Below are 19,299 nucleotides of genomic sequence, written 5' to 3' on the forward strand. Positions count from 1 at the left end.
GCTTTTTTGACCTTTGACTTTTCAACAAGGGTGATTAAATGACCTCTGATTGTGTGTTTGTCCTGCTAACAAGTGTGGTGAAGTTGATTTATGATATCATCCCTTTCATGTTGCACAGCAGTAACTCAGTACCCTACTTGATGTAAGTGTCGGTTTGTCTACTTTTGCTCACTGTTTAGATTTGAGGTTAAAATGTGAGTTTGGGGAATCAACATTAGCATTAAGTTAGCAAACACCTCTCTACTACTACTATTATTATTATTAGGGCCTGAGCCTGAAGGTACTTCAGTTTGAAGAAGTTTGCTTATTATTTTTATTATTATTGTTAGCAGTCGTAGTAGTAGTAGTAGTAGTAGTAGTAGTATCATTATTATTACTACAAAGCATCAGTGAGGTTTTTTTTTGGGGGGGGGGGGTGGGTTGCTTCAGCAGTGGAATGGTGTGTTGAGTGTGTTGAATCAAAGGCATTTAAATCCCCGTCTCCCCTCTGCCCTTCACCCCGAGACCAGATGGTGTCTCTTTAGGGCTTCTAATGAATATTGATATGAGGGGTGCTGGTTAACAACAGGGGACACACGAGTTGGGCCCCAAAACTGGCATATAATGTAACTAAGGGGTCTGTGGGTGTTTATTTTTTAAGAGAGATAGGGCCACGTCACTGCAGTACACAGAACTCACATTTCTTATTCTCGTTAGCACAAATGAATATGGACCAGGATGAGGCCTGAGTGACGTCATCCAGAGGATTCTTGAAGTAGAAGACTGATGGACTGAGATGAGAGAGGGAAAGAGATGGGCAGGTTAAGCTGCTGCCACCTCTAATCCTTTGGCATGACTCTCGTGACCAAAGCTCCTGAAGGTCTTCCAGCCCTCAGCCAGCTCTCCAGGCTGGCAGGGGGCACGAGGGTTAAGTTTTCCTCAGTGGAAGGTTATTTTGGCTGCCGTACCTGTATTTCCCAACACCAGGAGGAGCCCTGCGTAGATGGGGTGTGAGCTGGATGAGGGTACATACCGTCCACCATCTCCCTCCAGCTGATGTGGGGGTGTAGGCCAGCCGCAGCCCTTACTGTGCTACTTTAGTGGGAACAAATATCCAGCAAGTGGATCAAAGTGCTGCTTCTTCTCCGAGGAAATAATCCCATGACACAACGTTAGGTGTTTGCTTAACACAGAGTCAGGCTTTTATTTCATTTTTCTCATCGCTGTGTTGTATTTCGTACCCTCTGCTGTTAGCCAGGAAACAAGCAGGCACACAGAAAGCTGCCATGATGAGGCTCTGTTGGCTATTAATAACTCCAAGTAGACCTCTGAGGCTGGAAGGACAGACAGGGAAAGATGTGAGAAACTGACAGAGAGAGAGGGGAGGCCTCTGGAGGAAGTGATGCAGTGACACAGAGGAGATATGGCGTACAATTTGTTGAACTGTTTGTTTGGCTTTTCACTATGAGGACACAACCTCTACTGTCAAAAATGGCCCCTGTAGGTCTTTTATAATGAGACTGAGCGTCAAATTGTTGCACGATGCTGAGGGCATCCATTAAGGAAGGAAAGTGCATAACTGTGCGAGAAGGGCATTCGTTGTTTACAACAGCCTAGTTGAGTAAAAGTTTACACACATTTTTAATTGAATTTTAGTAGTTATCAAGGGTTGTATGCATCCAGCCTTTGGGCTGGAATCCCTCAAAGAGCTTTAAGGTAAAACTGAAAGATGGGAGGAGACCAAACAAACACAACAACTTTGGTCAAAACTTTTGACAGTGTTTTCAAGCTTTCAAATATATCTGAATAAATCAAAATTCCTATTGTGTGTGTGTGTGTGTGTGTGTGTGTGTGTGTGTGTGTGCGTGTGCGTGTGTGTGTGTGTGCGCGTGTGTGCGTGTGTGCATAAACACTCACACGTGTCTGTAGAGTGGGTGGAGTGGGGGTTGTTGCCTCTTGAAAGCCGAACTTTGACAGCCGTTTTGCTGGCAGGGGTGGGTTCATTCATTTGACAAAAGAGAGGGCATCGCAATGGAGACAGAGAGTGTGAGCGACAGAGAAAAATAGAGAGAGAGAGAGCAGAGGGGGAAGGGAAGGGAGGGAGGAGGGTATCAGGGATAAGGCAGCTGGGACAGTCTGCTTGGCTAGAAGCAGGTTTTATTGTGTGCTGGTCCTTGCGAGAGACAGAGATCCTCACATGCCATTGATGCTCACAATTTTCCTTTTGTGACTTTTATATTTTCCTTTGATAAAAATTAATCTGGATCTTCTTTTTAAAACACACTCCTCTCACCAGTGACAGATAGCGGACTTGTTGGACTGTTTTGCCACAATATTTACAACTATATTTTTTGATATGGCTATGGTGCTGATGTAGGCATGGTGGTCTACTTGAGGAAGAGTCTCCGCTCTCTGCTGTCGGTCTTCAAGAAGAAGGGTGAGTGCTGAGTCACATGGAGGCTGCAGCTTTGACTTCGGGCTGCTGGGAGAAGTGAACACTGGTGAAAACCACCTTAATCTGAAAGAGTCTGGATGGCTTTTCTCATAAATGTGGCACTGTTGAAGCTGTGACTTGTGTTTTGGCGTGATGCATTCTACTGCTCACACACTAGAGCGACGGCTGAAGGCAGTTTGGGGGTCCTCTCTAATGAGATAAAAGGTTTTACTGACTTTTTTGGTGATTATCTTAATCAACCAAAAGCCTTTAACCCACTATAGGGGTTCAGCAAATCTTAGGGTGGGCTCCTCCTTCAGTTAATCCTGACTGGTAGTTACAGCTTTATGTATGTTGTTAATGTGTAGAAATGCTGAGAGTAGACAGCCCTCAGTCCCACACAGAACAGATGCCTCACTTGTGTGAGTGTGAGAAGAAAAAGGCGGGAGTGTCGGTTACTTGACACACACAGCCATGTACAGTATGTACAGGCACACACATACACACACAGTATTACCTAACCAGGTGAGACTGAGAGGCACAGTGTTGACATAGACAAAAGATGGCAATTGGATACCTCACTGAATTTGTTTAGAAAAAGACACTTTGCACGAGTGAATATTAAGTCGTGTTCTCAGTATGGATTTACATGTAATCCATGCAGACGGGTTCCCAAATGATGAATGACTGCATGGATATGCATGGATTCAGTGGAAGATGGGCATGAATTCAGTGTAAACGGACTAAAGGTGAAGCCATCCTTTATATGTCAGCAGTGCAGGTCATGTCTGTTCAAGTTCCCATGGAGGAGGCCTCACAGCAGGTCCAGTCAATCCAGATTATCTAATTCCCCAAGAGACTAGCAAGGAAGAGAGAGGCTGCAGATTAGCCGGGCATTGGTTTAATGTTAAGTACCTCATCATGCTGGGGTGCCTGCCCAGCCAACTTCTTGACTGAAGAGATTTGAAGTGTGCTGCGTCACACACACATGCCAGGTGGAAGCATACTGGATTCACTGTAAAGCTGATAAAAGTTTTGTCAGATGGACACCTGTTGAGTGTTTGCATGTGTGTTGATGTGTGTCTCCTAAGAGGACAAGGATGGAGCTGTTGACACACACGCAGTGGATATTACAGTATAATTCCTAAATACACTGTGTGATCGAGAGATGAAGAAATGGCAAAATAACAGTTTGATTGTGCAGCTGTAGGAGTATCATGAGCTTAAGTTTACTTCTCATTTAAATGAGTTTTAACCTTGCAGCTTGTTCACATCTTGAAAGTGAAATAGTTACAACCCTGCTTGAAGGGCAAGATCAAGAACATGGCAGCAAAAGTTGACTTTCATATGAAACAGCTACATTTGTTTTTTGATGTCTCTCCCAACAGCTGGCCCCAAGGGCAATGAGGACCAGAAGAGGTTGGCAGTGCACTACACTGCCTCACAACACTACCAGGAAAATGTTTTCATTGAGGGCAGCAGGCCTCAGTACCTGGAGGACCTGCACACGGAGGCTCAGGAGGGACTTAAAATACAGCAGCAAGAAGGTAAGACACATCTGGGCACAAACCGGATATTAACATGCATCTTGGGTAATGCAATCACAAGTAGACTGCTCTATGTGAGTCGGTTCACACTTGGTGTTGGAATAAATGTCTACTCATGCAACTTGAGTGACCACTTGTGTTTAGTTCTCCACCCTGTATACAAGTTAACATATTTTCAACGGCAAAGACCAACCTTTCCCATTCCTCATCTGCTCAGGAAAAAAATAAGAAAAAAATCACTACATTAACTCAATTCAACTCATGCTCGATTCTTTGCTTTGTTCCAAACCCGTAGTCTTGAAACATTCAAGTGGCATATCCATAACTTGAGCTTGTGCAGACAATAACAAGGAATAAGTCAACCATTCAGACGTTTTTTTCATTTATCATGAAATGAATTTTAAGCAAAGTCTGGATATGTCACAAAAAAAGGAAATGTGCATTAGGCATGTTTCCATAAACCAATAAATGAATTAACATGGCTGTGCAGAAGCAATTTTCAAATTCTTGAGGAATTCGCTTTGGTTGGACAAGGTGTATTTGTTCTCAAGTACCAGTTAGTATTGAACATGTTAATGCTGTCAAGGGGCAAAGACAAAGTTTGGGAATACCTGTGAAGACGACATTTAACTCTTTCTTGAAAAATGAGAAAAAAAACACCCCGACTGAGTGGAAAAACTTTTTGGCAAGGTTTTTTTTTTTTTTTTTTTTTCCATTTCCATCAACCTCAGAATGTGTGACCCGATCTCACAGTGTCTTGGGTGTGTTCACGGCTCTACTTTGATCTGTTCAGTTGTGACGCATGTTCTGACCAGGGCCTCTGTTATGCAAAATACATCTACTCATACCCTACACATTGGCTGTCATAGATTTCAGATTATTTCTTACCAATAAGATTTTACGCATTGCCAGTATAGTAGTATAGCTTACTAGGAGAACACTGCAGGTGTTCGCTTGCTAATAGGTGACTATATTAGTCAGCATCCCTTCCACTTTTTTGTTTAAAAGTCTCCCTCATTACGAGAAACTGGCAAACTGTCATGCAGTAAGTCAGGCCTGCTTGGATCATTTTGGTCACTAGTTGTGAAGCTATTCAACAAACATTATAACATAAACAAGTTTCTAGCATCTGATTTACCCCAGACATGATTTTGCAGAGTCACTGTTACTGCATCCAGAGCTTATGATTGGCTTACACAATACAAACAAGCCAGCTAATTTTACTACTATAATAGAATGCCAACGGGTTGAGCCAGTTGTTTCTTCTGCGCTGACACGGTGTAATGGAGATACGACTGGTTACACAAAATTAGCAGTGTAGTAGTAATGATAGTAATAACTACAGATTGAAGATAGGTTGTGTTTTAGAGAAAAATACAGTATGAGGTTTGTGTTCGTGTTGTTGTTGTTTTTTTTTTTTTTTACCATGGCTATTTTAGGAGAACATTGTGCTCACATGTACAGATGCTGAATGAGTGTTACCAGATTTTAGGTCTTAACCATGTTGATTTGCAGAGCACAAGAACGGAGTGAACTTTCTTGACGATGAGAGCATTACTGTAAGTATCCTAAAGGTTCTATGGGGTCTAATGTGCTTCTGTCACACATAGAATACTACCTAATTAAATGCATCCCTTGCAGTCCACTGACACACTGCGTCCAGAGCAGGATGTCAGCACCAAGGATGAAGAGGGCTCTGCAGAGTCTAGATCCACCTTCACTGACACCACAGTAACCTCTACTGTGTCAACTAGACCTGTGCTCACCCGCCAAGGTAAACCTGTGTGCGCGCGTGTGTGTGTGTGTGTGTGTGTGTGTGTGTGTGTGTGTGTGTGTGTGTTTGTGTATGGAGAGCAGGCAAGACCTGAATCTGTATCTCATTTGACTTAATAGAATGAAAGCTAATCACACCACTTATGCGAGAGTACTTTCAGATTTGAAGACTGCAAGTCATAGGCGTGTACTTACTTAACATGCACATCTCGTTCCCAGCTGCTTGGTGCCTCTGCAGTCATGGGGTGATATCAAAAGAAGATGAACTTGACACAGAACTGTAGCATTTTCTGCAACTCGAAAGTTCTAAGCATCTGGAGAGAGCACTGTGGCTGCCTTTGCATATCTCTGCTAGAAGGCACAGCATACCGCTCTGTGTGTGTGTGTGTGTGTGTGTGTGTGTGTGTGTGTGTGTGTGTGTGTGTGTGTGTGTGTGAGAGAGAGAGAGAGAGAGTGAGAGTGATGAGTGTGATTTGTATTCTGATCCTAATTTCAAGCATCCTTTTTAAAGTACGCAACAGAAGGCAGTTCCCTTATATGCTTTGCTGAGTTTCAGTGCATTATTCATCATTTAATAACCCTTGTGAAACCAAACCCTCTCAGGCTCTACATTCAAGCCTCTGAATCCAGTGAAAAGGTCAGATAAGAGTAAGAAGAGGACCAGGAGAACCACTATAATGGGTATTCCCAACCAGGTCCAAAAGGAGCTTGGTATGTTTAAAGTATCTTCCATACTGACATGATGCATTGTTGATGGTAATCATCTCATTGACACTGCACCACCCTCTTTCCAGCATTGCACAGAAGTTCTACCTTCCAGCAGGTTGTGTCTACCCAGCTTCCAAATCAAAACAAGCAGGTCACTGACAGCCAATCAGGGGTTGTTATTATTCCTACGCTTGATGGAGGGACTCCAGTGGGGAATAAGGAGGGAGCAAGAGTGCACCTTTCTGAGCTAGATGTAGGTTTGCCTCAAAGAATTTGTTCAACTGTCCAGGTTTCATGTTTTTGTTCATTTGTGAACTCTCATGTCTTTAAAGCAGGTATCTGGAGATGAACAGCTTTTAAAGAAGCACCTCCAGGCAGTGTACAGGGATGAGCAGACCTTCAACCACCAGAGCTTTGGCCCGCAGTTTGGTCCCTCATCTGCCCTGAGACCCAAATCTGTTGCTGTACCTGGCATGACCACCCACTCTTCCCTTTCTCCTTCGATGCTAAGCTTTCTTCTAGAACCCCAGGTCAGAACAAAATAGGAGAGCATAGCCCTAAAATCCAAGAGTAGGCTTCTGGGACTTAAATGCCCAGGAACAATGTGTGACTAAAGTGTGTTTCTGTTTTTTTCTAGGGTCCAGTGATGTCCATATCTCCTCAGGCCACCTACATGTCTACAATCATCCCTAATGCAGTGTTACCAGCTTCAATTGAAGTTATTGAGATTGACCGCAGCAGTCGGACACGTGTTAACAGTGTCCACCAGGGTGGGAGTGTTCGCACAGTAAGTAAAAGCAGTCTGGCATCCTTGGACTCATCAGTCAGCCCGATGTTGTCAAGAAGATCAGATGGTGATGGTTCCCAGACCGGCAATTCATTCAAGAACTCTGCAACGATGACCACATCAGTATCAGAATCAAACTGCAGTGAATCACAGTCTTCCAAGACCATTATTTCAAACTCATCCCCGATGTCCTCCAAGAGTAGTACCCATAGCTTGAACTCACAAATATCTGGTCACAATGGGCAAGAAAGTTGCATCGAATCTGGTGGGGACCAAGATCTTTCCTGTCTCCACAGCTCAGTAAACACCAGCAGTAAAAGTGAACACATAGTTCCCTGCAAAGAGTCTGAATCAAGTCCATCAGAGTCAGTTATTGCAGGGGAGGATGGAAAGAACAAACAGAATTGCACTCGCAGTCTTTCAATTATGAAGACTAAGCAACCCCCAGCACCTCCACGGAGAACAAACTCTCTGCATTGTAATAAGATCAGGAGCAACTCCAGGGTTCAGGTGGACAGACAAGATCTCAATGGCTCTGCATCTCAAGTGGTAGCAATGACTACAGGCAGTATGGCAGCAACGGATGAGACAAAGTCAGTTACTGCAGATACGCTCAAGATCCCAACCCCTGTATCAAACTCTACTGGGTCTGAAACTCCAGATGTCTCCACCAATAGTTTTAGCACCACACAGGTCTCCTCTGTTGAGGCTCCAGGAACAGCTGAGCATCTGGCCGAACTCAGCAGCTCCTCCCCGCAGAAAACTCCCTCAGAGGGTGGGAAATTTGACCGGACCTTGTCCCCATCAAGTGGCTACTCCAGTCAAAGTGGTACCCCAACACTTTCTCCAAAGGGGATCTCCCCAACCTCTCCAGACAGACAAAAAACAAAACCAGTTAAACCAGAGAGATCTATGTCACGGGCCTCATCTTCAGCAGCTTCTCCTTCCTCTTCACTTACCTCCCTATCGTCTGGAACATCCGAAACTCTCAGTCCAGACATTTCTACGTGTTGCACTAGTCCACCTCCCCAAGAATCTCCTCGCTCTGTGGCTCCAAAAGAACTTGCACAAACTTTGAGAGTGGAAGTCAAAGAGCTATTGAACATTCCACCACCTCCCAAAGTCAAAGCGCCCTGCGCCCCCCCTCCAGAGACATGGGTTCACAACAAGCAAACCTTTGAGCTCCTGTGTGGGCCATGCCCTGTCAGCAAAGTCATCAAGAAACCAATACAGATTGAGGACAGCACAGGTAAACAAGCAGAGCATCAGACTGATGCCACTGAGGAATTGCAACCTGGTCCTGAGGAACAGACTCTAGACAAAGCTAAGGCTAACACATCATTAGATACCCTTCCTGAGGGTGTTCATCAGGAGTTAGAGGGCAGGGAATGTCCAGGTACAAAACAAGAGACACTGTTAGTCCCAGAAATGACTGGCCTATGCGTGGAAATTCAGATTCAAGAGGGGACTAGTATACCTGTCGTGAAGGATCCCGAGACTACTACAAAGAAAGATCCCCCTCCTGTGATGAAGAAACCCCTGACAATACAACAGAGAGAGGAATTGATAATGACAGAGCAGTCAGTAGAGAGAGAGTCAAAGGAATTGTGTAGTGGTACTACAACAGAAGTTCATTCACCCGTTGAGAATAATGCAAGGCCTTTGGAGAATGAGGTTACAGTTTTAGTTGATAAGACCAAGGGTGAAATGGACAGTGTCCCTTCTATGCAGGCACAGTTTGATGCCCCAAAAATGAATAAGGTCTCACCACCACCTACCCCTCCACCTGCTCACCATCCTACACCCCCTCCCTTAAGAAAGACACCTCCTTCCCCTGTATCAATAGCATCAGATGAATTACAGAGGGTACAAGAGATCCACATTGTAGAGCCTTGCTGGCCACCACCTCCACCACCTTTAGAAAGTGGCTCTGTTTTTGATGGGGGGGATGAGATAGACTTTCCCCCTCCACCTCCACCCATCATGGTAGACAGTGTTCCATATGTGATGGAGAGCTGTACCATAGAGATGGTTCATCCAAACAAACCATCTGTGGCTCTGGAAGAAGTTGTTGAGAGCCCAAGTGAAGCTGAGACATCTGTACAAGAGAGTCCAGATGTGCTCCCTGCTGCGACACCAACAGTAGTGAATGACAATCCAGAAAGAGTCATGCAAGTTTTAAAAGAGAACAGGGAGGAGATATCTGGCACACCAGTGCAGTGTGTTCCATCTGTTACAGACACTGTCCAACCTTTATCTAATAATAGAGCAGAAAGCCCATTATCAGTCTCTACTGTAGCTTCTCCCCACAGTTTCCAGAAGAGAGACTCTCTTAAAATTGAGGATCAGTCTCCTTCTGATCAACCCATCAATGCCCCTCCCCCTACAATTACTGTCCCAGTTGCACCCCCTTTACCAGTAGAGAACGTAACCACTGGGGTTTCCTTTAGAAGGCAGCCCAGTGTGGCACACAGAGACGCCCGGAACAAAGAGTTCCTTGCAAGGCACAAAAGTGCTCCCATTCCTAAAGAGGATGCCAACATACCTCTCGTCACCCCCTCCTTACTTCAGATGGTTCGCCTTAGATCCGTCAACATGATTGAAGATTATGTGAACACCCCCTCTGAGGACAAATCCATAAATGATGGAGCTCCAGTTCAAGAGAGCTGTCCAGCGTCAAACCCTGGAAATCAAAACATTCCACAAAAACCCATCCGCAAGTCTCTTTCCCTAAAATCTCCACCTCAGACAGTAAAAACATCCGTGATGCCAAACAACCCTTCTGTGCGATTACAAGAAGCCATTCGTATGAAAACTGCTGCCATGTCTTCAAGAGAAAGTCTTCCATGCCGACTGGGTATGAGATCACCTCCATACAACTGTGTCAGTGAAACAGGGATTCTCTCCTTGAAATCAACTGAAGACTTCGACGTGCACAAATCGCCAGCTACAACTGCCAGCTTTATCTTCTCCAGGAGCACAAAAAAGGTCGTCATAGAGACTGCAGTTGCCTCTTCTCCTGAAGCTCAGGCAAGTCTGAAGCAAAGCTTAGCAGCTGAGCTCACGCAGTTGTCTGACCAATCAAATGCTGCAGCTTGCTCCAACGACAGGGCAAAGTCTGAGAGGGTTCCTCCACCAATAGCTAGGAAACCAGCCCATGGGTGCCTCAGTGCTCCACAGAATCGTCCTGCTTGCTCAACAAAGATCACCGTTGATGGAGATAATGCAATTGGAGCAGTACAACATACGAAGGAAACAACACATGAGACAACAAGTAAGATAAAGCAGTGACATTGTTCTCTGTCCTTGTTTTTTTGACAGTCAATGGTCTGCTGGGTTTATTAACGTGGTAAGGCTGATTCAGAGCAGATCAATAATACACTCGTGCGTCAGGAGTGCAGAGCGGCTTTCAGCCAGCTGCACTGGTTCTTCTTGTTCTGGCCATAGACATACACGTGTCTGTGATTTTTGACACTTCAAAGCACAAAAACAGACAATTTTATGGAGGTTCTGTCATTTTAAATGCCTGGGGCACCACGTCGTCAAGTGACGTGGAAAGTAAACATACCTGCCACGAATAAATCCAGAATCATCGTACTGACAGCAGTGTGTTGCACACTGGATGTGGTCAGTGTAACTGCTCCAATTGTTTACAATGATTACAATGACTGAGTGGAGCATCGCTACGCTAATGTGACATATCACAGACGGACCTGGTGTGTTTCAGGTTTCACCATGCATTGACGCCGCTGGGAAGGTGGAAAATTCCCTTTTGAAAGTTCCCACTACCCAGTTAAAATGGTTCAAAAATGAAAACAAACTGGCAGAAAATTGACTCTATTTCCACTGTCAGAATAAAGAAAATAGGCAAACAATCTTATGGCCCAAATGAAATGAAGCTCAACAAGTTGATATTTCACCTCAGATCTGTCAGTATAGTTATTTAGCTAGCTAGAGGGCTAAAATTATGTCAGCTTCACAAGAAGAAGTTGCATGACAGACAAATTCAAGAAAATAAACGAAAGTATCGTTTGACATCACAGTAACCTAAGGGCATCGAAATTAACAACGAGGATACTTGTTTAGGCTCCCGGCTGGTACAGTTCTCATCTTTCAACACGTCGAGTGACATCAAACTTCTCCGACCGCTCAAAAACTTTCCACTTTCCTGGTGGGATTTTCCAAGTATGATGGCGTTCAGTGTGTTCTCTTTGCAGCCTTACCACTTCCTATTTGTCCACGAAGGCACAAACAAATTCCATTGACATGTCTAGAGCTTGTCCCGGTCATTTGGCAAGCATATGTCGATTAGCCATAGCGTACAGCTCCCAGCTATCATGTCTCAGTAAATGAATTAGACTCATCATGCGAGCTCCTGTAAATGTCTAACGTCCCTCCGTCTTCTCCCAACAGATACAAGAGTGACCGCAGACACCATTGAAACACTGTTCTAGAGAGCAAAGTGGTGATGAACTTAACCAGGCTCCAGCCACAGGAACAAGTTAAGACCCCAAGCTACTACAGTGAGGACTTACTGAGACCATTTACTCGACTATCTGAGTGTTGTGTGTTAATTCTTCTCCAAAAGCCTTAGCCTGTAATGGCCTTCTAACATATTTATGCAAAAAAAAAAAAAAAAAAAAATGAAATTGAATAGCTCCAACTTTCTTAAAATAGGTTTATTCTGGAGTATTTTTCTAAGCTATAGCTTGTGGCTCATTAAGGCATCTCAGGATGAACTGGTATACATTGGCTGAAATGTAAATATTTGACTTGTAAGAGACTGCCTCCCAGAGGTTGAATTTGGTAGTGGTCACTGCAGCTCAGAGGAAAAAAGGCTAAAGCATTTCTGTACAAAGGTTTAATGTCAGTTAGCGGTTTTCTCCCCCTCTATTGTAATATAATGCACAATTCTCAAGGGGATTCATGCATCCGCTGCAGAACAAATCCACATTTATCACCTTCTTAGTTTAGGTATCAGAGTAAACACTAAATGCCACTCTTCATTTCAGTCCTGCTTTTCACTGTGGTGTGGTGGATAAGTATCTACAGACTAGCATTTGAGAAAAAGGGAAAGGACGTATATCAGTTCAGACGGAGGCACTTTTGTATCGCTATATGGATGATTAAGATTTAGAAATGCATCTGTTTGTAGCAAATTTCAGATTCTTGTACAGAATCTTCATGCGGACTCAACCCATCACATTTTGAAAAATGTTTCAAAGAACACAAGTATCTTATTTATTTATGTGTGGTTATTCCCACAAGTAGCACTGTCCGTCACCTTTTCCTACCAAATATGATCCTGGCCTGACCTGGCAAATGGCTCTGGATGATCGATACACTGGAGTGGCGTGAAATCTAGTATTAAATGTGAACCGATCTTTTGTCCATTTCTGGATCCCCGGCCCCCTTAAGTCTGTCTCATTGAATATCTGGCTTGTCAGGATTTGCACAAAACCGCTTCCGCCAGCTAAAATCATTGATAGGTGAATTATACTGACTCTTGAGTCAGAAATACATGTTTTGATGATTATGATGAATTCTGTACAGTTATCACCTCTATCAATAAAATTTTAAATGGTATTAAAGTGGTTTCCTCCATTCATTCTTTAGCTATACAGAAAATGTTTCAGAACATTTCAACAGAAACATTTAATTCCAGACATGATAGACATTTGAATACAATGAATACCCTTACAATCGATGTCTGTATAATAGTACCGTCCCCATAGCAACCATCTTATAGTACAAGGTCCTGTATAATCCTTCAACCAGATTGTGTATTTTACCTTTGAAGAACTCAAAAAATAGGCGTGTTGCACTCATGTTTTTCCCTCCTGCATCAGGTCTTTGCGACTCCAGAAAGCAAAGAGCCAGCCACATACAATTACGAATGACAGCAAAACTGTCCAGGAAGTAATGCAGGAGGGGAAAAAACATCCATGTGAGCCCAAGAAACCTAGTACTTCAAAGATTAAATCCATTTTGGGAGAAACGTCGCTTTAAAAACATGTCTAGAGGCCCTCGTCCTTAAAGAAGTTTAAATACACAGCGCCATTTAAACCAGGAAAACTACTGCAACATCCATTCCCTTTTTAGACACCTGAGTTCTTCCTTATCAGCTTCTTCCAGGAACCATCATTCCCTATCTACACCCAGTGATGATGATTAGAACACCGTTAAGCGTGTATTTAATGACACAGAACATTGTCGGGTACATGATCAACAGTGATGAATCACATCTTTACAATTACAGTCACGCTTGTTAGGTCATCTCTGTTGGAAGTTGCTCTTTGTTGTCGGAAGTGCATCCGTTCTCCTAATAAGTCGCAGCAGGGTTGATGAAAGCCAGCCCCAAGCATCAGTGTCCCATCACTCTCCTTGACTCTTGTTGCCATGGCAATGTGGTGATGAAAGTATTCTGGCAGAGGCAGCAGCGTCGTCTGTGGTGGATGTCATGCGGGTATCTAACTGATGTTGCCTCCTTTCAGTGTTTTACATGTGATCTGTCCTAGTTTGGTCATCAAGCACTTGTCCTTCCACTGAGCGACGCACTCGTCCGACACCTTCAGGTCCACCTGGGAGGGGACGGAGCGATGAAGACCATCATCAAATTAGCGCCCGGCTGAAGGGTTTTACTGGGCAACTCAAACAGTAATCACAACCATTGTGATTTTAGTCCTATCGAAATTGATTGTCTTCAAGCAAACTCAACAAATTTGATAGTACAAAGTTTACCAGCCAGCATCATTCCAAGCGATGCCAAACTGGTAGAGAAAATAAGGATGATTTAATAGACAGTCAACACAATAAACCTAAGCTAAATGAAACTAGCATACAGATCCGGCTGGGGGGATGATGACGTTCTTCGGAGTTCTTCATAAAATCGGTGTAACTCCTACAGATATTGAAAGGATGTGCTAAACTATTTATGTTTTACTTTAAATCACTGTCTTCGTAACTACAAGTTCTCCTTCCCCCTAAATACAGCTAATAAATATCACCTACATTATATGATGGGGATTTGGGGTTCTTCAATCTGAAGAATTTGTATCATCTTCACTTTGAGGACAGAGACACTCAAAGAGTGCGGGGTTAATGAACCAAAAAGATGATGTGTCTCTTTGGTCTACAGCTGTAGCTAGCATGTAGCCATGTTGAAATCCAGCCGAATTCCCAGGAGTGACTGAGGAGGAATCCTGCGGACACATACCTGCAGCTTCTCCCACACCTTCTTCTTCGGGTTAAGTCTGTCGTCTGGTTTGCCCGTCTCGTATCCCTCCACAAATACCCGCTCCCCTGGCAATGACCCTTCCGGAGGGTCCAGAGGCTCTACCCTCCTGGGTTCCCCTTCACTGGAAACCAGCCAAACACATGATAAGTATAATACCCTGAAACTGAGGGACGATGCATCCAAACACGGCACTCACATGGAAGCACACAGCAACATGGCCTGGGATTCGATCCCGCGCATCTTCTGAGGTTTCAGGTTGCACAGAAGCAACACCATTCTGTCCTGTAGCTCCTCCGGTGAAACATAGGCCACCAGCCCGCTCACCACCGTCCTGGGCTCTGCCTCCGCCACGTCAATCTTCTCCAGGTACAGAGAGTCCGCGTCTGGATGCTGGATGTAGGGCAGCAAAAAGAGTGAAGACAGTTGAAACGTCAAAGAGTATCCAGCCATATTGGGATTCCTCCTCCTCTCAAGTCCTCAGCTAAACTGCGATGTTTCACAGGAAACAGATAAACATGATGCCGAAGCAACTACATCAGGATGCTAAGTTGTACTCTGTACAGACTTACGATTTGTCACATTTCTCTGCAAGATGACAGGCAAAGAAACATTAAATGCTTTTTTTTCTGAATGGAGTTTACATTTGACATTTATGTTTTGTTATACAAGGTGTTCCAGCCAAAACATGATGTTATAGATCTTTAGTTTTCAGTCAGAGTTCACCTGAAGGACGCGTCCTTTTCATTCCAGTTCAGACAAGACCTACCTTCTCCACACTGATAATCTTTCCGACCCGTATGTCCAGTCTGGAGGGTGCCAGCTCGTCTTCCTCTCCTCCTCCTCCACCTCCACCTCCCTTGGCACCCTTTCCTGCTCCTTCTGCACACACATACACGTTAGTCTCCATGTGAAGCCACCCGACCATGTCACGAACATTGAGGATGCAGAGAACACTGACTTATTTTTGAGGCGTCGGGGTAAGCAGTGTTGCTAAGTTTTCGGAGCTCTGGAGACTCAAACTTCTTCCTGATGGGGTCAAGCAGCTGGTTGAGGGCTGCTTCCACGGAGGCCTTCAGGTCACCGGGGTGGATCAACTAACACAAATCAAACAAGGTCAGACACCAAGACTCTGGCAAGAACACCTAATGAACAGTGAGGAAGAGGAGCAGTTACCTCCTCAGAGAAGTCCTTCTCCACCTCTTCAAACGCCGTGTAGACTTTGTCCCCGCCCCACTTGGGGTCTCGTTTGATGGAGAACTCTGAAAAACACAGCTATGTCACCTATTTGTGCATTCCCTGTTCAAGTGGAAGAAAAAAAATTGAAGGATGTGGGTTCTACCTCCACGTAGAGGGAAGAGCACGTATCTGACAAAGGAGAGAACACCGTTGTTCTGGATGTTTCCAGGCTCACAGAACGCCTTCTTCAGCTTCTTCTTCACCTCTTCCTTCGAGTCCAGGAGGTCAATCTTTGACTCCTGAAGCCACAGAGATGTAGCAACATGATAGCTGACACAAATATTGAAAACTACATGTTGGTACAGATGCATAGATTTATGTTTTCCCCTACCCAACACATATGCCTAGAACCTTACTTCTTCTGAGGAGCTCATCTTGGCACCAGTCAGTCCCGGTACCATCGGGTTCATCAGGTGGGCACGTTTGGCGTAGCCAAGAGACGGCAGGTACTGGAGACAAGGAAAATACTAAAGTTAGAAAAGTTAACATCCTGAATCTGATGGGTCAATCAACCTGAATCACAGTACAACCAGAAGCATAGAAGCGCCTCAACAGAGACAACACTGGGTCACTGCTGCCCCCTGGTGGTTGAAGTGAGAAATAAGAGGCAGCATCTTTAGATGAGAGTAGTTTTACTGTGAGGCAAAATAATTACTCGGACATGAGATTGGCTGAGCCACTGGCAGAGCAACACGTGCCTAAGCAAAGTCCATCGACATCAGTGAGGCACAATGTTACTCATCATATGAAAGTACAGCTTTTTCTTCAGTCTGAGGTGGTCTGAATAGAGACGAGGAGAGGCCACAGTGAGGAAAACAAAGAACATTATTTTGAGGACATAACTTGTTTGAAAACAATGTCTTAATTAAGGGATGTGATGTAAAAATGACTAAAGTGAGGGGAAAGTCCTGAAATTGTTTGAATTTTTTCTGACTGTTGGTATTATTTGGTAAGAAGTAGCCATGCGCAGACAGGGAAACGTTGGCAGACGATACATGAGGAATTATTTTGAGCTCAACTTGTTGATTAAGTGAACTGACTCATGAGGCCAGTGAACACTCACACCTCTACAAACGACCACAGGAAAGAGATGGAAATATTGTGGTTCAACCAAAAATGCCTCACGGCTCCTCTCGTACCAGCACGTGTTGATGTTGGTCCAGATTCATCAGACACTGGATGTGGTACAGACTTGAAGGGAATTACAAAAAAGAAAAAGACCTTCAGGCGTTACAGAGATGAGGGTGGATATGACCAGAAAAATCTTTTTTTCTATCAATTTAGGAGAAATGATCATGTTGATGAACATTTGATGGATCGACAAACCGAAGACATAAATCCTCAGCTGAGGTTCTATGATGCTGGTGATGAGACAGCTCATCAGCAATGTGGCAAGGAGAGAGGGATGTCACAGACCTTCTCTGCCAGGGTGAAAATCTTTCTCTGGTCAACTCCTCCAAACTGGGCATCCACCTTCAGGTACTCCTCATCCAGAGCCTGGAGACAAAGAGGAACCATGGTTACTGGGTCTGGTCCAGTGACAACATCAGTTCCGCTTCTGTTACATATAAAGGACGTGTTCTACCTGCAGTCCTGGGTACAGCAGCCCGCTCAACAGAGGATGCTCCACCTGTTTGACCACCTCAGCTCCAGCCTTCTTGGCATCGTGCTCAGTCACCATTGAGGACAGGCGGTACACATCCAGAGTGTACTCTCTGACAGGCATGAAAACACACACACACACACACACACACACACACACACACACTTGCAGTTAGTGTAGATAATCAACTACATGATTCTGGGAACAGAGCTGGCCCAGTCCCTCCACTGACCTGCTGAGCTGGTAGTCCGTTCCTTTGACAAACCGAAGTTTCTCCAGAGGTACGCCAATACTCTCCAACATGGCCTTGATGACCTGCTCATAGTACTTCACACGGAGCTCCAGCAGCTCCCAGGGAGCCTTCATGTTGTCTAAGTAGGCATGCAAGTCTGCAAACAGAATAGTGACCTGAAGAAGAAACAATAACACATTTAAGATGCTTTTGGTTGAGTAATACACACTCCTGCAGATGATACACACACCTCACATCCGGCCTTGAGGAAGTCCGCTATCTTGGACATGGGGACAAAGTAAGCTACATGGGGTTTGCCGGTAGTTGCTGTGCCCCAGTACACCTTCAGCTCCCTCTCCTGAAGAACCTGTTTCAGCTTCTCCTCACCAAGCACCTCCTGCAGTTAACACACACACACACACGAGATTCATAAAGCCCAGATAAAGGGGGGTTTTGGTCACTGGGTGAAATGTGTGTTTGGGAGTCACACCTGGAGGTTTCTTGTGATGAGCTGGAGTTTTCCATCAGGGCTTAGGTGGTCTGCCATGGCGTCGGACCTTCAGACTACAAGATTGATGGAGGACAGTTGAGTGGCAGTAGACTTGTCGAAGGAGAGCATCACTGTCATTATTACTGTTATGAGGTGGCGGTGTTGCGTCACACTCTGCCCACCAATGGAGGGTTAGGTTAAATGTATCTGAATGAGGTTAGATTAATGTTCGTGACAGGTTGTACACGTCAGGGGGGTCGAGTTTCATATCGACAAGGAAGAAGAATGCGACATAACACCAGTAGCAGGAGGAGGATCTGGGGCTGACTGGCCTAAATTCTGAGAACTACCTTCCACCATATTTGCCGAGTCATTAAAAACTGATTCTGGGATTAAAATCCCGTCCTCCATGTTAGACGATTCTGTAATTTAGCCTCTCTTTGGTTAACCATAATCCACTGACGTTACCGTGACTCAGATTCGCTTGAAGTTTATCAAACTTTACACCGCATAATCGGAGAGCACTCGGCTAGCATTAGCTACTCTGTCTGTCGTGTGGTTAAACAAATGATTACCTTGCCAACAACTCAGTTAATTAGTTTAAAAGATAGCAATGTCTTGCCTCAATGGCCAGCTCCTTGTTGACGTCACGCTGGAAATGAATGAAGTCAGCTTAGTGCGGCTAGCTGACCAGCTAGCTAGCTTACAACAAAACCATGTGCCGCTAACCTTATCTCGCTCCCGTGACGTTTCAGGTTCCAATTGCGAAAGGCTTACAAAGTGTAGTTATACTTCTATTTCGCTGCTATATTAGGGTACCTTAGAACCGTAAAACGAAATGGCTTACCTCAAAAACCGACTATGGAGCGAGTGAGAAGGGCCGGGTAGGTGGACTTGTCAACTGTGTTGCATCAGCGGTAGCTCGGCTGTCACAGGTTGCAGTCTTCAGGGGAAAACAATCGAGTGCAGAGCAGTGGGGAGATTTCCACAGGCGTTACAGGCAGAATTAGTGACCATTATTATTATTATCATAGAAACCTACACTAATAGGCTTATCCGAACATTGCAGAATTTAATGCATTTTAAATTTAACTAATTCCTTTACGAGTTGTAACAAGTGTGGTTAAAATACTTACTTATCAACTTCAATTATGATTTTTTTCCGTTTTTTTTGGGGGGGGGGGGGGTAAAAACATCCATCCATCCATTTTCTATACCGTTTATCCGTTGAGGGTCGCGAGCCTATCCCAGCTGACATTGGGCGAGAGGCGGG

The 19,299-nt window shown here is 44.5% G+C and overlaps 2 protein-coding genes across 9 annotated transcripts in view; one reads left to right on the forward strand and one right to left on the reverse strand.

Moving 5' to 3' along the window:
* The window catches only part of nhsl3 (NHS like 3), a 40,086-nt gene extending 27,280 nt beyond the window's left edge, over positions 1-12,806 (forward strand). For 6 of the 8 annotated variants that reach the window (XM_086192638.1, XM_086192640.1, XM_086192641.1 and 3 more), the window contains 8 exons: positions 3,802-3,960; positions 5,476-5,519; positions 5,602-5,734; positions 6,337-6,444; positions 6,528-6,694; positions 6,774-6,971; positions 7,079-10,502; positions 11,642-12,806. In XM_086192638.1, coding sequence (XP_086048764.1) covers positions 3,802-3,960; positions 5,476-5,519; positions 5,602-5,734; positions 6,337-6,444; positions 6,528-6,694; positions 6,774-6,971; positions 7,079-10,502; positions 11,642-11,682 — 4,274 coding nt within the window. In that variant the 3' untranslated portion in view covers positions 11,683-12,806. Of the gene's footprint in view, positions 1-2,161; positions 2,417-3,801; positions 3,961-5,475; positions 5,520-5,601; positions 5,735-6,336; positions 6,445-6,527; positions 6,695-6,773; positions 6,972-7,078; positions 10,503-11,641 lie in introns of those variants that run through there. The other 2 variants (XM_086192645.1, XM_086192639.1) reach the window with 2 other exon arrangements.
* Positions 12,271-19,018, reverse strand: yars1 (tyrosyl-tRNA synthetase 1). The gene is made up of 14 exons (XM_086192646.1): positions 18,874-19,018; positions 18,027-18,100; positions 17,787-17,933; positions 17,537-17,712; positions 17,287-17,416; positions 17,118-17,198; positions 16,058-16,150; positions 15,805-15,940; positions 15,639-15,724; positions 15,424-15,559; positions 15,232-15,344; positions 14,662-14,855; positions 14,445-14,586; positions 12,271-13,809 (listed from the first exon to the last, which is right to left on the reverse strand). Exons 2-14 carry the CDS (start codon positions 18,081-18,083, stop codon positions 13,699-13,701), a joined length of 1,602 nt encoding a protein of 533 aa, XP_086048772.1. The 5' UTR covers positions 18,084-18,100; positions 18,874-19,018; the 3' UTR covers positions 12,271-13,698.
* Positions 19,019-19,299: the final 281 nt, after the last annotated feature.

This window comes from Aulostomus chinensis, chromosome 22 (assembly GCF_037954235.1).
Source record: "Aulostomus chinensis isolate RoL2024-O1b breed Wild chromosome 22, RoL_Achi_v1.0, whole genome shotgun sequence".
Classification (NCBI taxonomy): domain Eukaryota; kingdom Metazoa; phylum Chordata; class Actinopteri; order Syngnathiformes; family Aulostomidae; genus Aulostomus; species Aulostomus chinensis.